The sequence below is a fragment of the Ostrea edulis genome, chromosome 2 (assembly GCF_947568905.1).
Source record: "Ostrea edulis chromosome 2, xbOstEdul1.1, whole genome shotgun sequence".
Taxonomy (NCBI): domain Eukaryota; kingdom Metazoa; phylum Mollusca; class Bivalvia; order Ostreida; family Ostreidae; genus Ostrea; species Ostrea edulis.
The window spans coordinates 62453493-62471646 of NC_079165.1; the positions used below are offsets into that span (position 1 = coordinate 62453493).

The 18154-nt window shown below is 35.7% G+C and overlaps 1 protein-coding gene across 1 annotated transcript; it reads right to left on the minus strand.

Moving 5' to 3' along the window:
- Positions 1–1854: 1854 nt before the first annotated feature.
- Positions 1855–18154, minus strand: LOC125678178 (L-proline trans-4-hydroxylase-like). The gene is made up of 9 exons (XM_048916419.2): positions 18084–18154; positions 12780–12846; positions 12615–12696; positions 12426–12536; positions 12253–12347; positions 11938–12028; positions 11704–11833; positions 7498–7649; positions 1855–2577 (listed from the first exon to the last, which is right to left on the minus strand). The coding sequence occupies exons 1-9, from the start codon at positions 18088–18090 to the stop codon at positions 2479–2481; spliced, it is 834 nt and encodes a 277-aa protein (XP_048772376.2). The 5' UTR covers positions 18091–18154; the 3' UTR covers positions 1855–2478.

The following is an 18154-nucleotide window of genomic DNA, read 5'->3' on the forward strand; positions in this document are numbered from 1 at the left end:
TTATTCTAGAATGGCTTGTGTATATGATGTCAGATTATAGCTATTTGCTCGGGCTACTTTAACATTAACTTGAGTAATTCCTATTCCCATTTTACGCAATTGGAGAAAAATACTCGTATCTCCCTCTCCCTCTCTCCGTCACGGTATTCTAGTGGTTAGAGCGCTCGCTTCGCAACAGGGAGACCCGGGTTCGTCTCTCGATCCCTGGGCGGCATCAAACCCAAGACGTGTTATATAAGTAGTATAACTGCTCTTTCGCCAAGTGCCAGGTATTAGAAGGGAATGTCACCAGTCTTTCGGTTGGTTGTATATTGCGGGACGCTCGAGAATTTTTCACTCATATGGGACGTCACCATTGCTCGGTGCTTACGGCCTTTGAGCAGGTAGGGATCTTTATCGTACCACACCTGCTGTGACATGGAGCCTCGGTTTTTGTGGTCTCATCCAAAGGACCGTCCCATTTAGTTGCCTCTTATGACAAGCAAGGAATACTGAGGACCTATTCTAACCTGGATCCCTTCGAGAACCTGTCTTTCGGGTATGACCCTAAAAATTGCAATCCGTGTAGAGGTAAAGTGATTTTTGGCTATTGTTTTATGGCCTATTCAGGAGTTTTTCATTTATGTACATGTAGAGATGTCGCCAGAGTTTGGTGAATGCCGGACGCTTGGTAATTAGTAATTGATTAATGTCGGGCGCTTGATAAACGAACATTCACTACCTATGTTAAACGTCTTAGGGTTGACGTGTCGCCTGGATGGAACCCGAAACTCTCGGTTGTGAAGAGAACATTCTAACTACTACGTTACTATAAACGGTGTCTCTACACGAGTGAAAATTTCTCCTTAGGACGTCAAACAAAATGCATAACTTATATTTAAGAAACAATGTATCATTTTAAAATATATATCTAAATATAAATACGGGTTAGTCACGTGATATTACTTATATTTACATTTTTGATCGATTATAACCATTGCTGAATTCTGTCAACAACACGTTTCCATACATTTCACATTGTTGACTAACATAACGCTTCGTTCAAACTGACAAAAACACAAAAGAAGAACTGTTTTAATTATTAAGACGCTGAAAAACAAGTATATCAACAAAGACATATATACATTAACTCAGGAATATATAACTGAAAACTCTTCCTTATGTCTAAATTGGTAACTTGGGGAAAACTGATGAAAACGTACTGGCAAAAAAAAAAAAGGGGGGGGGGGGAGTGCGCAACATTACAGTTTTGCTGCGCCCTTTCACTTTTGAAAGTTGAAGACGTAGTTGTTGAAGACTGACTTTGAAAAATATTCTGTGGACATTACGGAGTTAACAAAAGACTGACGTGGAGGAACATGAAGAACAGGGCGGCAATCGTCAGGTGTAGGCAAATCATTTGATACAGGACAGAGGACGCAGATGAATCTCCTTATAAAACTGACATCGTAGAGGATGTGGAAGTGTACGATGGTAAGGGACGGTTTTGATTTGGATTTGTAGGCTAATTGTTGACAAACATGAGTTTACTGAACGCTTATGTTGACTCGATACATTTCTGTAATAGGTTTTCAACGACGCCTCCCTTCGATGTCCCGACATAAACATGATATGGCGTGTTTGGAAACCGGCATCACTCATGGCTGTGGTACGCAGGCAGTGCGGTGTGTAGGTCTTAATGCACTTCTGAGGTGCCATAAAGGAAATATCTAGTGATGCAAATACTTCATAGTCTAGCAGAAGGTACAATTCCGCATCACCCATATCAAAGGCGCCAAATTCAGCCATTGTTTACATAAGGATGACCAGGGGCAGTGTAGCAGACGTTTAGACATACATAAAAGTAAGACATTAGACATTGTTTTACAGAGATGTGTTTATTATTGATGAAAGTCCACTGCTTGGAATACACATAAAATCATAAATACATTTTGTGATGTTGATTTCATCTATTGATAGACTTCTGTAATAAGCTGAAGCGATGGCTAGATTTGTATTACATTAGCAAAAGTAGTACATGCACCGATAACCTACGTTTTAACAAATGTTCATACGCACGGCCGTGACCTCTGTTGACCCCGTATAGGTATTTATACAGTGATAGATACGTATTGCTCGTAATAGTGTTATATCGGGTATAAGAGAAAACAGTTGAATATGTATATATAATCGATTGGATTTCGTTGAAATTTTAGTTATGATGACTTGATGACATTTTGGAAGTGATCTTTGGATGGGAAGCGATCTGGCATTCTTGTGGGGATTCTTTTCTCTAAACGCTCTTGCTGTATACATGAACATTTTCAACCTGAATATGGTTAACTTTTCTACTATCTAATCTAGGATTTGTACATTTATTTAATCAGTACATCAAGTTCTTTTTCACACAAAATATTGAAAAATTGCATTATCTGATGTAAATACGTTTGTCATTTCCCCCCTACTCAGTTGGCGATTCTATACAAATATCCACCAAATTTACTTGGCTTTTGATGTAGAACTTTCCTTTGGGTCCATGAATTTTTTCCCTGTAAAATCTGTGTAGTTCTCACATTCTTTGATGGCAGAATTTGGAACCTGGGGAGAGCAAAATAACATTACAACATGTAATTTGATGACTTATTCTGTTATCCTCAAGCAAGTACTTCAACTTTCCTAACGAGTCTGTTTGTATTAAAAAATGTACTTCGACTTGAGGGACTATTTTGAGCTTTTTTCGACAAGGGGTACAGAGGGTCTATTTTTCGTTTCATTGAATGATGCGAACACGGGATACCATTCCCTTTATTGAATGATATCCCGTATTCGTTTTGAAACCCCCAAAACCGCATTCGGTATAATTACTACGTGTATTATTTTGTTTTATACTCAATGTCATATATTTATTAGATATATATGTTAATCATTTAAAGATGACGGACCTAATTCGTTTCTACAATAGAGATTTTATTCAAATTCTGAAATAAAGTAAAGCATACATTAATGAGTTAAAATCAATGAAAAAACATATCGTCATCATCTTTGATTTTCCGCCGGGAATGTTTCAAAAGTAGGCTATGAAAATTCGTAATTTTTAAAATACAACTTTACCCTTTTCCGTGGCCAATTGTAAACATACATTATCGTCGGTTTTGAGATATACACTTCTGGTGCATGTCGTAAATCGTTAATTGTTTAAAGAGTGATACAGTAATCAATAATAATAAGAATATTCATGATATAAACTATATTCAAAAGTAAAATTTTAATAATAAAAAAGTGTAGATTGTTTTTATTTCGTTGTACATACCTATGACAGTTTGAAAGGTTGACAAAACGCGTAGAATCACGGTACACAGAATCACGGAAATTACACACTAAACACAAAGGAATCAAGGACATATTTTTTAGTCACGGATACCAATTACCAAAGTTACGGAAATTCTATAAATTGTTTTTATTGACGAATTTATATGAAATATGAATTAAAATAAGATATACTACTTGTATAATGAAAGAAATATAGTCTCAAGTTCAGTCTGTAAATTTCGCATGTTTTTTTTTATGGCGATATCATAGGGAAAATTGGACAGAACAATTTTCATCAATGCGCTACGCGCAATGGTGAAGTTTTCCTTCCAATTTTCCCTATGATACCTGCATCAAGAAAAGAATTATTTTTAAGAATCATTTCTTAAAACAAAGTTAATCACTGAAGTTTGAGGCAATTATACTATCTATCTATATATCTATTCCCGTGAGGATCCGGGTTAGAATAGGTCCTCAGTACCCCTTGCTGTCGTAGAAGGCGACTAAATGGGGCGGTCCTTCGGATGAGACCGCAAAACCCGAGGTCCCGTGTCATCATAATATATTTTTCAATGTCAGACAAATTAAGGCCGCATTCTAGAAATTCTGATATCGCAACATAAAGAGCTATGCGAATCCGAACTTGTGTTAATTTTGAATAATGTTTAACCATAGTTTAGAGGTCTCAAGTTGATATGTTAATGATATACTAGTCTTCAAGGTCAATACATTTTTAATTATTATCACAACTCCCCTTTATTAAAAAAAAAGAATAAAAGCCGCAATGTCGAGACTAGAATGAGAGAGAGAGAGAGAGAGAGAGAGAGAGAGAGAGAGAGAGAAGTTCATAATTGTAATGATTTATTATGATGTTCTAACATAATTAGGAAATACATGTATTGAAGATCAAACAATAATTGCAATTGTGGAAATCCTCGTTATGGCTAAATTAAGGAACTCAAGGTCAGAGCCTTGAAACGAGGGAAACGAATTGTATTTATATATATTAATCATACAAAATAAGATATTTTATCGGGTAAATTTTGGCGATTAGGCTGTGGAAACTGATTTTAACTAAGGATTTATCCCGGATTCATGCACGTGAAATCATTCAAATTATTCATTCCACCTGGACGGAATGATTTCAAACGATGCATCCAGGATTTTTCTGTGCTCTTTCTCTGCATCGGTCCATATTGGGTTATTATTAATAACAACCACTTGCATGTCTTGCCAACTGTGACCTTTGTTGAAGTGTTCCCCTACAGGTTCGGTCACGCGTTTGGTTTTGGTGGTTGATCGGTGGTTGTTGGTCCTAAGTCTGATGTTTAAAGTTTCCCCAACATATTGTTGTCCACATTGTTATTTTGTATGATTAATATATATAAATACAATTCGTTTCCCTCGTTTCAAGGCTCTGGCCTTGAGTTCCTTAATTTAGCCATAACGAGCGCCAATAAGAGAAGGAATATCACAACACGTGTGTGGTATCAGCATTAGCGCCACTTTTAATGAAGAGCCGGGAAGACAACGTAAGGCACTAAGGTACAGAGTTATAAACCAACGGAATACTAAGTTCCGGAGTAAGCAATGTCTGGCAGAGGATTTCCACAATTGCGATTATTGTTTGACCTTCAATACTTCCTAATTATGTTAGATCATAAGAAATAATTACAATTATGAACTTATATAGCGCTCTCTCTCTCTCTCTCTCTCTCTCTCTCTCTTTCATATTCTAGTCTCGACATTGCGGCTTTCTCTTCTTCTTTTCTAAATAAGGGGGGGGGGGGGGGGGGGGGGGAGGTGATAATAATAAAAAAATGTATTGACCTTGAAGACTAGTATATCATTAATATATCAACTTGAGACCTCTAAACTATGGTTAAACATTATTCTAAATTAACATAAGTTCGGATTCGCATAGCTCTTTATGTTGCGATATCAGAATTTCTAGAATGCGACCATAATTTGTCTGACCTTGAAAAATATATTGGCTTGAAATATAACACCGTATCTTTTTCCTTAGACTTCTCTCCCATTAACTTCTTGGATTGTTGATTTTAATGCTAGATCTGTGTCTTTTGATTAACATTGTCTGTTATTTAATCGTGTTTTTCTGGCAATCATATCATTTTTCGTTGTCAGCACTGTTTACCATATCCGAATCATCAATGGTACAGACTACCAAATATTGTTTTGAACTTAATCACTCCATATCATTATCTTCCCACCATTTTATTCCATAATCACATTGTTTTGGAAGTTTTCCCTCTTAATTTATCTGATTTCTGTAATTTTCAAGAATAATTTTATTTTCATCCCGAACCGACCATGGTACAAACTTTCTACACCATCGTCAGTAAACACGCTTTACCACCAATTTTATCACTCAGTACAACAGTGTATCACTCTTGTTACCAATGTAGATTATTGATACTTGTCGTTTTTTCGTGTTATTTGTTTATGTAATATATGTCTCTTGATAAAGACGCGGGTTGCCAAGTGTCGACGACGGCCTTTTCAGTGCTTTTTATAAATTTCTTTACTGGCCTTGTATCTTCTCAGATCCGTCTCAGATCCGACACTTTAAGAAAGTAGGGTGTAGTTGGGTTTTTGTGCTTATATATATATATATATATATATATATATATATATATATATATACATACGAGCATTAACGTGACGTAAAATTTTCGATTGTGACGTCATAATAGCAAAAATATAACGTCAAGCATAAACACTTCGTAACATATTTCAAACAAAAGGTCCATGGAGCACATCGCTCACCTGAGTCACCTTGTCTTATATTTAAAGATATACCGTATATATTCGCATGTAAAATGTTGACCCCCTATTGTGGTCCCGTCTTACCCCCAGGGATGATGATTTCAATAAACTTGAATCTGCACGATGTCAGGAAGCTTTCATTTAAATGTAAACTGTTCTGGTCCACTGATTCTTCAAAATATTTTTTCTAAATATTTGCATGTAAAATGTTGACCCCCCTATTGTGTCCCCATCGTACCCCAGGGGTCATGATTTTAACAAAATTGAATCTGCACTATGTCAGGAAGCTTTCATGTAAATTTCTGCTCTTTTGGTTCAGTGGTTCTTGAGAAGATTTTTAAAGATTTTCCCTATATATTTATGTAAAACTTTGATCCCCAAGTGTGGGCCCATCCTACCCCCGGGGACCATGATTGTAACAAACTTGAATCTACACTATGTTAAACTTATACGGTACGAATTTTTATGCACCAGATGCGCATTTCGACAAATAATGTCTCTTCAGTGATGCTCAACCGAAATGTTTGAAATCCGAAATAACGATAAACTTGCTAGAGCTATTATAGGAAAAAACAGAGTGCCAAAAAGTGGAGTCAAATTCGTCTAAGGATAAGAACTATGCATGAGGGAGATAATCCTAAATTTTGAAATGAATTTCTAAATTTTATCACAGCAATTACATATATAACCCGTTTTCAAGTATTGTTTCCTGTTGCTAGATATTAGCACCCCGGAGGGCGTGGTTCCTGTTCTCAGAGGGTAACAATTTTTTTCAAAATGTTTCTCGACCAATCATATTCAGCGAAATTACATGAAAGTATAATAACACAAATTGTTTCCCTTCACTTGACCAGTTCTTGACCAATGGAATTGACTGTATTATTCTGAATGATGTATCATGTTTGGTACAGTATACTCAATGATTGGCCATATTTTTACCGAATACTAGAACAACGACAAATCATATTCTTTACCCAAAGTTCAAACAATGATATACAATATTCTTTACATAATACTAAAGGAACGATATACCGTATTCATTACAGGAACCTTGGTCAATGATACAACGTATTCGTTACGGAATGCTTGGACATTAACTTCACGTATTCGTTACGGAATGCTTGGACATTAATTTCACGTATTCGTTACGGAATGCTTGGACAATGATTATACATACATGTATTCGTTACGGAATGCTTGGACAATGATTTCACGTATTCGTTACGGAATGCTTGGACAATGATTTCACGTATTCGTTACAAAATGCTTGGACAATGATTTCACGTATTCTTTGAGGAATGCTTTGTCAATTATTTACCGTATTTGTTACGGAATTCTCAAACAATGATTTAGTAGTGGAACGCTTACAGATTTTCTTTTAAACGAACGTTTCTTGTGTATTCGAAGTATCATCCAGCATACCTTAAGCAGAGGAGTGTAGCATGGATGGTGATGAACTTTCACTGGGTTATTATTACGGGTGTTGTAACACATAAGGTACGCCCATCGCCGTCTGTCCGACTCATTCGCTCCACTGCAGTGAAGCAGGTTACAATGGAAAATCAGAGCATCTCCTATTGAGTAAAATATGATGAAGATTTACAATACTATGAAATACAGTCTCGCAGTTAACGCTAATCTGTCACCACAAAGTATTTTCACCAGCATGATTTCATTTATGACATATGAATGGCGTACATGTAACCTAATCCCGAATGACAGCTGACAAGGTAATTGTGAAATAGGAGAGAACAAGTTGAGATAACGAACAGTGATCAATCTCATAAAATCTGGTTAAGAGTCAAAACTAGTAGCTGTCTTAATGAAATACGTGAACCATAGGCATGCGTTTTTAACGGAACTTCACAGGTCCAGTCCAAAGACTATTTCTACCTACGTAGCTATTAATAGCTACCTAGGTATTTAAACATACTTAAGTAGCTACTGCAACCTACTTTTACCTGTGTTTAAAAAATATTAAGGCGCATCCTTTAAAAAGGTCAGTCGTTTTATGTATCATGTTGTGCATGTGCACGGAAAAATTAGGATTGTAAATTTGAATGCTTTACGAGGGTGGAGAATGTAGAGGAAATGCATGAAAAATCTCCTCAAAAACCTTTAATGTGAAAATGTGAAAGGTAAACTTTAAAATTAATACAGATTTGTAAGACATTCTAGACTTCCTATCGCGTAGCTTTGATCCTAAGTTCCTAGAAAATGGAAGTGGGTGTAGTTATTGATGCAAATTTGAAAGGTTAGAAAGTAATCATTTTTGTCCAATATTTTTGTGGTATTCATCGTCAGTATAAGTGAATCAAGAAATTTGGTACACACCATACTGCGCCGTTCCTGCGTTTGTCCATGAAATGCAAGTAAAGGAAAAAGTAGGTAAAAATAGCTACCTGGAGTAGGTTAAATACCTATGTAGCTATAAGTACTAGGTAGGTAGAAATAGTCAGTCTTTGGACTGGACCTGCTTAATATTCTAGGTTGAAGTAAAATGTATTTAAAAGAATAACTTTCCAATATTGATACATGCAAATATCTATTTATATTTAAATTTTAATGCTAGAGCTGCAATGACGTATAGGATATGAAATATTTGTAGCGTTGACCTTTAACCTCAGAATTAAGAATCGCCCTTGTATTTATTTTAAACCTCAAAGTTCAAACAGTTTCAACAGCGAACACAATCAGGTTTAAATAACGTTTGAGTCTCATACCTTAACCTATTGATATAAATCTGGCCACAGAAATCCTTAATCTAATGATATAAATCTGGCAACAAAATACTGATGCTCACAAGCTTGAATGTCGTTTTTCGTTTCAAAAGCTCAATGCAACTTCACAAATGATGTCCATTTTAAGATATGAACAGCACAAAATCAGTTTCATTGATGAGCGTTGCTGATGCGAATATGTTGTCATGTAACTATTTCTAAATGGATGAATTAGACTCCATAACATCAATATTTTTATTAAGAATACTGAAATCTGTTTTTCACAAGCCATATAGAACAGTTTTAAAAAACAAAATTCTTGACAATTGTTTATGAAATATTGCTGATTCCGATAAACATGTACTTATGCATGCGCAAGCTGATCTCCCCCACTGCAAGTGCATGCATCTGTTAGGTTACAATTTCTTTATAAAGGTCTGGTCATCAAGCTCCGATGGAATATCGGCATATCGCTCGGTCATTTCCGTCAATTTGAGAGAAAAACTCATTTTCGACTCGACAGAAAAGGTCGCTCGGTCATTTCAGTCAATTTGAGAAGAAAAAACCTCATTTTCGGCTTGACAAAAAAGGTCGAGCAATGTTTATACTGGCTTCGGTGAAAACTTGTGCATGCGTAAGCTGACTTGAATCGACGAAATAAAGAGAAGGGTAAACATGGCCATTTGGATATTCCAGAGGTAGAATCAGGTGCGCAGAAGGAGTAAACACCCCATGTTGACCGGTCACACCCGCCGTGAGCCCTGTATCTTCATCAGTTAGATGGGAGTAATCCGTAGTCAAATTATCATGTTAAGATTGATTGATTGATTGATTGCATATTGTTTAACGTCCCTCTCGAGAATATTTCACTCATATGGAGACGTCACCAATGCCGGTGAAGGGCTTCAAAATGTAGGCCTATACTCGGCGCTTATGGCCTTCGAGCAGGGGGGATCTTTATCGTGCCACACCTGCTGTGACACGAGACCTCAGTTTTTGCGGTCTCATCCGAAGGACCGCCCCATTTAATCGCCTCTTACGACAAGCAAGGGGTACTGAGGACCTCTTCTAACCCGTATCCCCACGGGATTTATCATGTTAAGAACGTCGTAACAATTTGTATGAAACACGTCAGTCAGCATTTTCGACCCAGTGATACATAAAGCTTGTATTGCAAATTAGATCAGTGTAATAACCATAGAATTTGAAAAATCGTGACTGTAAACGAGAGTGTTGAAACCCTTGTAACATCAACTTGTTTGTCAGTAGCCTGCCTCAATTTAAATTTGATCATACACAGAAACCCAAATTAAATCTATGACTAGACAACATAGTAACTTTGCTCTGTTGACCTCAGTTGCTTAATGTTACTTTTACTCTTCTTGATCGATATATCTATGAAGTCTGATATGATCATCACATACGTTATTGGATGGTCAGCATTCGAACTAGGCACAGTACATGTAGTGTATGCAATGTCCTTGGACCTATTGACAAGATAATATTCTGCAGTCGTGTGATAGTCATGACCAACCTGACAATTATTTTTTATGACTATTTGTTGAAGCATGCTCAATTTATCAAATAGACAACAATTTATGTATACATAATCACAAAGTGAAGATACAAACAGTAGGCAACCTCATCAGTCCCATGAAGAATAGAAAATTAATACGGATCCCTGGACACACTAAAGGTGGATCCGATGTCTACGAAGAGTTAAGCATCCCCTATTAACCGGTCACACTCGTCGTGAACCCTTTATTCTGATCAAGTAAATGGACTGATCCGCAGTTAAAATCATTATGTAAAGAACGACCTAACAATTGGCATGAAACACGTCAGAGAGCATTCGACCTAACAACAGGTTGTATTTGCGAAGATCATCATAACGACTCTAGAGTTTGCGAAATGCTGACTTTAAATGAGTTTGCTGAAATCCCCTTTAAGAGGAATGCTACACCAGAAAAATTTGGTATGGATGAAAAGTGCAGGATATGTGCAGCAATATTTTGAAATTGAAAACTTTCAAATTTACTTTATTTAGTCAAAAAATGCAGTTTTAGTAGAAATCAATCTGAATTTTTTTAAAACCCCTGCTAGACTCTAACTCACGATATATAGTTCAGCAGTTGACATGCTAACCTACAGAGTTACTCAGCTAGGCTATTGTGTTTGAAATGAATAGACAAATATTGCTGATATTTATATTTTCATCCATGTTTTAAAAGGAAGTCAGCCATTATGACGATGTAGTGTACATCCTTAACATATTTACTGTAGCTTGCCTAGATTAAAAAAATTGACAATACCTAGAACATAATCACTTGAGAGTGGTAACACTAATTGAAGGTAGTAAGGGAATATTACAACATACATATTAGAAATTGGCGATCAAGTAACTGAAGTTATTACGTTTGTCATAAAGTTCAGTTGTTAGTTTACCGCTAACATCTAACAGAAAGCTATGATACCTTTGAACATGTTCGCCTGAAAATCAAAAGGGTTCATATACTATTCATGAACACTTTGGCTTTGAAGTTTAATAATCCCATTAAATGTAAAGGATTCTCTGGATTCAAACAACTGAAATATCTATTTAGAAACCTCAATGACCTTCAACATTTTGACCTGAAAATCGGAAAAGGATCTTTAGCAACCTGTCAATGAAGCTTGATGACTGTTACCTAAAAGGCATAATGATAAAATGCTCAGCAGCCATTGACCTTTTGATCCTTAAACCAGTTTGGGTATGGCGTATCGTGACTATTTGATGAAAGCGTTTTCTATTTATCAGTGGGACAACATCTGATCTACTCATAGATGTATCAACTATGCATCCGAGCTTTGATGTTTTTACTTTTTGTATATCTTAAATTTCCACATATGATTGACTAGTCAAATTTACCTGGGTCTAATTCGACATATACCAAGTCCAATTTCTTCTTCAATTCTCTCACTCTATCAATGTCTGCTGCTGTTTGACCAGCGACCATGCTATGCTGTATACGACCACATTTGTGTGAGCCTTTCAGAACCTTAAATACATGTATAATTCATGAAAAAAAAATCGCTGAAATAGAAAGTTTCCATGATTAGATATAAATGACTATGAAATTAGTTATGAATACCTGCATCTCACCTTCAAGCATCCATTAGCTTTTTCACACTTGTCCAATGCAAGAAACACTGTAATCATTTCTGGAAAGAGGCATCCGTTTTTGTACCAATAACTGGATTATGTAATGAAAAACAATGAATTGCTAATATAAAGTAAATGCTTGAGATTGTAAATAACTTCACATTTTGAATCATCTGGTTGAAAACAGAATGCTAGTAGTATGGGTTTATTTTTTTTCTCATTCGACTTAACGTATTATAAAATCAATATATGTAAATTATCTGCCATTGTAATGTCTTTCATTTTGCATGTGGATTTCCAACATTTAAACTTTACCCATAATCTTGGTGCCACAGGAACGTCCCACCTGACTTGGCATTCTTCTGTATCAACTTCCCATGGTAATGGTAAATTTCGGATCCTCCAAGTAACTAGTCAAATATAGTATAATTTGTCAATGCATTCAACTTTCATATACAATTTCGTTTCAGATGATTAAGTAACGGTACCTTCTCCACTGCATTGGTGACTTTTTCAGACCTTGCTGCCATCCCTGTGACGTCATTTCCAGGATGACTCCAAACCGTCAGATTTACCTCTTTTCCTAAACTGTCATCTACCTGATGCAAAATGTCATCATTTTTATTTGATGCATATTCATAAATTTCCGGTATATAAATTTAGTTTGATATACACACTTTCATTTTATTGTTCACCACTTCCTCGGTGTCTTCAAAGCATTTCTTTAATTTGCGAATTTCCTCTGCGTCAAAAAACCCTCTGAAAATAAATGTAAGAAATATTTAACATTTATATCTTTATACAAGAAATAAATTTAAAAGAGTTATATTTTGCATACTTACTTGACAATGATAAACCCATTGTCATTAAATTCCTTTAGACGTTCTTCTGTGATTTCAAAATTATCGCCTAAAATTAAAAAAAAAAAATTAAAAAAAAATCGCATTCAAAACGAATTTATGTGAAATGTTCAATGTGTACTAAACTCCCGTTAGTAAAACAAATAATTTTAGAGTAGTTTGTTTACACTTATAGGTGGATTGATAGTAGACTGTTAGGATAGAACAGTTAATGTAAAACTAGTTTTTCTGAAGTATAGTGGTATTTTGCTAGGTTATCCAGTTATTCAAAAATATAACTGAACGCTTAAACTGTGCTGAAGCGGCAACATAAGGAATTGTGAAGAGACTTTATGCAAGACACACCAGAACGATTCATGGTCTCTGCGAAGTTCGATGGAATTGAAGTGATTACTGTTGATGGTCATACACAAGAACGTTTATCGTATCAAAATAAGCATTCTACACAACTTGAAGGGTATCGAAGTAATTATTATCCAGTGTTATGTGCATGCAAATGCTGAAGAGAGGACCAAAATATTTTTGCAATTATTATCCAGTGTTATGTGCATGCAAATGCTGAAGAGAGGACCAAAATATTTTTGCAATTATTATCCAGTGTTATGTGCATGCAAATGCTGAAGAGAGGACCAAAATATTTTTGTTTCTCCTATAAGTTACTAAAGGATTGCACACCATGGAAATACATTAAGGTCTTAATAGGTGAATAGTGTACAACAGTGGGGAGAGTCTATACGTGTACCAGGAAAGTTGATTGATTGTATACTGTTTAATTTCTCTCATGTGGAGACGTCACCATTGCAAGAGAAGGGGCTGCAAAATGAAGACTATGCTAAACGTTTCGGTCTTAAAGCAGGGAGGGATCTTTATCGTGCCACACCTGCTGTGACACGGGGCCTCGGTTTTTGTGATCTCATCCGAAGGACCGCCCCATTAAATGATTTAGTCGCGTCTTACGACTAGGAAGGAGGTACTGAGAACCTATTCTAACCCGGTCTACCAGGAAAGACCTCGTCATCTGAATATGGAGATAGAAACAGAAATGAAAATGACGATCATTTCTGATATATATGATATGGTTATTGCGGTTACCATAAATCTGGAATGGCCTGAGTGCCGTACATAGGTTTAAATTTGTCTCTCTTTACCTACAGCTGGCGCACTCTCAAAATGAGTAAAAGAAATTCGTGAAGGGACGTATAACAACAAAAAACAAAAAGTTTGATTTTTGTAGTGCATTTATATATATTGTCTATATCATTTGTGCATTGTTGTCATTGTACTTACTCTACAGGATATCTGTGAGGATAAATTTTGTCTCCCCTCTTCCAGGGGGAAACATTGTTTTTTGTACTTTCTGTCAGTCTTGAAACTTTGCACAATGCTTCAATGCCATTTGTAGGTGTGCATTTTGTTGGGACGGAAGGATCCAATTATTTTCATAAAAGTTATAATGGATCAAAGAGGGGTGGAGGATGTAAATTAGCTTATGAACACTTTTCCAATGCAGCTTATCTGATAGATTTGAAACTTTGCACAATGCTTCATTGCCATTTTAGATGTGCATATTGTCGGGACGGGAGTATCCAATTATTTTCCTAAAAGTTATACTGGATCTAAGAAAGGTGGAGGATGTTAAAATAGCTCGTGAACTCTTCTCCTTCTATAGGACTTATCCGACAGACTTGAAAGTACAATACTTCAGCGCCATTTGCAGATGTGCATATTGTAGGAACAGAAGAATCCAATTGTTATCCTTAGAATTATAGTGGATCTAAGGGGTGGATGGTGTAAAATAGTTTGTGAACACTTCTCCTCCTGTATGGCTTATCGAAGTTCATAATGTCTATGTTCCTGCTCATGCTTTCTCCTCCATACCATGCAGTACATTAATGAGAGCTTTCATTTGGAGCACTTCCAGTTTGGGGAGCTGGGGAGACATTTGTTTTTCATCAAATCAATATCTAGTTCAAATATACATATACTTTCGTTAGATGCTGCAATTTACCTCTATTTCATGGTTGAGTATATCGGATGACAGGTTCAACCCCTGTTAACTGTACATTCTACAGAGATGACATTTTTTGATAGAAGTAAATCACATTTCTGAACTGGTATGCAAACATGATGATGTTGCGTTGTTCGATGTAAATGCCATTATAAATTACAGCTAGGTTTCAATAGTGATCACTATCGAAAGTTTTCTTTCCCTCCTACCCATGCTTTGCTGAGTAGGGTAAATGGAATCACGATATCGTCTTCCCTGGTAATTAAACTGATTTCAATCCAATCCAGGGCGTTTCAAAAGTTATGAAAAAGGAAATTAGCTGTCACTTCCCAAATGAATAAAGTGCTTTTGGGGTAAAAGTTCCTTTTCTTGGTGCAATTTAGGTTAGATCTTCCTTAAATGGGGCATTTAAGATAGGTCCTCCCATACCACTGGCGGATATAGAAGGGTGCCGAGTAAATGACAAGATCCTTTGATTTATTGTTACTTTTAATGGGAGAACTTATGCATGTATTTTATTTCGAAAACCCCTCACAATTTGAGTCATTTTATTAATTTCACCTCATTGAAAATGACAGAATAGTAAAAAATTACTGCTTTCGAGACATATCTCAAGCACTATTTGAAATCCAGACCCCTTGCCTCATGAAGTTGCACCACCTAACTTCAATTCCTGGATCCACCCCCTATATACACATTCAAGGGTTTAATCGGTCGCGGTAACTCAGTAATACAGCGATAGCATCGTAACCGGGAGGCCTTCGGTTGGAGCCCCGCTGGTGATTGATTGGTGTTTTACGTCGTTTTGGCAATATTTCAGCCATTTTACTGCGGTTAACTGAAATATGTTTGCTAGTGAGTGTTGGGGTTTCCCTGACGGCGTCTAGTGAGCTAACTCTTTTTTTGAAAATCAGGGAAACAATATTTTGCGTGCCAATGGAGTTGTGATCCTTGATACAGGGCACCATTTAACGTCCCATCCGACGGACATAAAAATACGTAAAGAGGTAAAAAAAAAAACAACAACAACAAAAAAAAACAACAACAAAAAAACATATCATTTCGTGTATAAAAATTGTTATAAAAATATTCAAATTTTCCTGTAAAAATTGCTTTCTTGTAAATATTGTATAATGATATGACTATCAATATTTGTATAAGTTCTTTCATTGATTTCACATTTTAAAACGTCTATTTCGTATGTGCGTAAAATCACTACATTTTAAAAGAATGTGATGTACAGTTAATGGACAGTCACAAGATACATTCAGGGGCCCGTGTTTCCCGTACTCGTAATTTTATATTCTCTTTATAGGAGTTACAAGATTTATCACTGTTCGTTATCTTCCGATTTTCATCTATCAGTTGCAAAAAAAGGGATCATTAACGGAATTCTCTCAAATTAAAAAAAACTGTGCAAGAATTCCACCTGTCAAAAAATCTATAATTGAAACGTTAATCAAAAACTCGAAACGGGAGTGTGACACGGTTGTATATCATTTATTTCCCTACCGTTCATTGGTCATATCTTGATGGCAATACCAACGGTTATTACATAAAGAGATCCACTAAACATTTAATAAATATTTTGAATACCTGGTTTTCGCAACAACAAGAATCTGCAGAGATGCATACATGTAATAACCACCGTATGATTGACATCTTGAAGGTGGAAAAGGTCGTAGAAATCAAGAGAAGAACAGATTTCGATGTCCACATAAATGGATAGAACATAACAAAAACAGAGACGTTTTCTTAGCTCGTGCCTCACACGAAAAAGGAAAGAACCGTAAATGGTAAATATAGTTGCTTAATTTGAATCATCAGCAAAAGATGTAGTCGTGCAGAGGATCTGTGAAGGAAGAGGTGAACGAGACAGGCTTCACATCAAATCATGCAATTAAAGAGGCATGGACATGATCTGAGCTGAAAATTTTCAAATTTTATTTTTCCATTTTTATTGTTTACAATGCTTAACTAAAGAATATTATGGTCCTCCAAAATTTGAATGTCAGTTGTTGAGTTACAAGCGAGATACAACAGGCATAATTCTTTGTTATGTAAACAAGACTTGTGCCGTGTTTTTGTTTGCATATAGATTGCTCAATAGAAAATAGCATGTTTGAAACAATGAGATGTGCTAAATCCTAGAAGCTAATTTTAAAATTGTGTTTTGAATTAACTCGTAAATTGAAAAAAAAAAAAAACCCGCTTTGATTGAAAGTTTTACGTAAGGGTTAATGTACAAGTATCCCTCCATTGCTTTTAAGGAATGGAGTGATACGAGTACATTGACCCACTTAAAATCCACCTTAATAAAAACTAAACTTTGTGCATTTTAATCATGTCTTACGATTTTCATTCTTTTGTTGCATGCATTTATATCTACTTGTATAAAGGTTGACCTACTTTCCGAACACTCCATTCCTGAAAAATAATGGAGTGTTCAAACAAAAGAATGACGTCATAGGTGGATTTTAATAGGATTTTTAACCTATGTAAACAAAACCATGGCACGAGCCTTGTATACATAACAAAGAATTGTGAGCTCTGTATCTCCCGTGTACCTCGACAACTGACATTCAAATATTTGCTGACAATTTAGAAATACCTTATTTAAAGGCATAGGATCTATCTTTTATCTCAAAAATGACATCACAATATTTTGCAAGAAAAACACTAAAAAAAACAAATCTGTAGTATTAATTATGAGTTATCTATAGCTGCAGCGCTTTGAAATTGAAGTCATTTTGACGTTTTAGCCCTGTATAAAATGTTTGTCTGGAGGACAATATATTAAACTGGTACCCCACTGATTGGTGACTACACACAAACATAAGAGATGCAAAGTCAACAGGGTACCAGTTTAGACAAATTAAAACAGGGAATTATTTTCTAATTACTATCGTATCCAATGTGTTTGTAAACATTCTGAAGAACTTTTTGTGATTTTCTAGTTATGATCTTTAATTTTGCCACCTTTTTGGAACATGCAAAATTTTACCAATATCTTAGACCCTATGCCTTTAAGCATTCTAAACATTAAAAATGGAAAAATAAAAGTTGAAAAACTTCTCAGCTCGAATTGTGTCCATGCCCCAGGTGGCGAGGTGTGCTTACGGTCCCTATATTTCTCAAAGAATTTATAGAAATATATTTAGTAAATCGTAAAAACCAACAACTCAATTGTGCACTATTCATACTTGCATGGATAAGCCTTAGACTAGAATCAAGTCGGAAGATTTCAAGGCAACAATGGATATACATGTAAAGCTTACCTGACATATTGCATGGATGAAGGTACGTATACTTTTGTGTGAAGATAACCTACATATCCATTAAATATGAG

Bases quoted from the DNA above. Each gene is read 5' to 3' on its own strand.
- LOC125678178 (XM_048916419.2), bottom strand. The intron at 12,697-12,779 runs GTAAGTATGCAA...ATTTATTTTCAG, and splicing joins AATGGGTTTATCATTGTCAA to AGGGTTTTTTGACGCAGAGG. The intron at 12,348-12,425 runs GTACCGTTACTT...ATATTTGACTAG, and splicing joins TCACCAATGCAGTGGAGAAG to TTACTTGGAGGATCCGAAAT.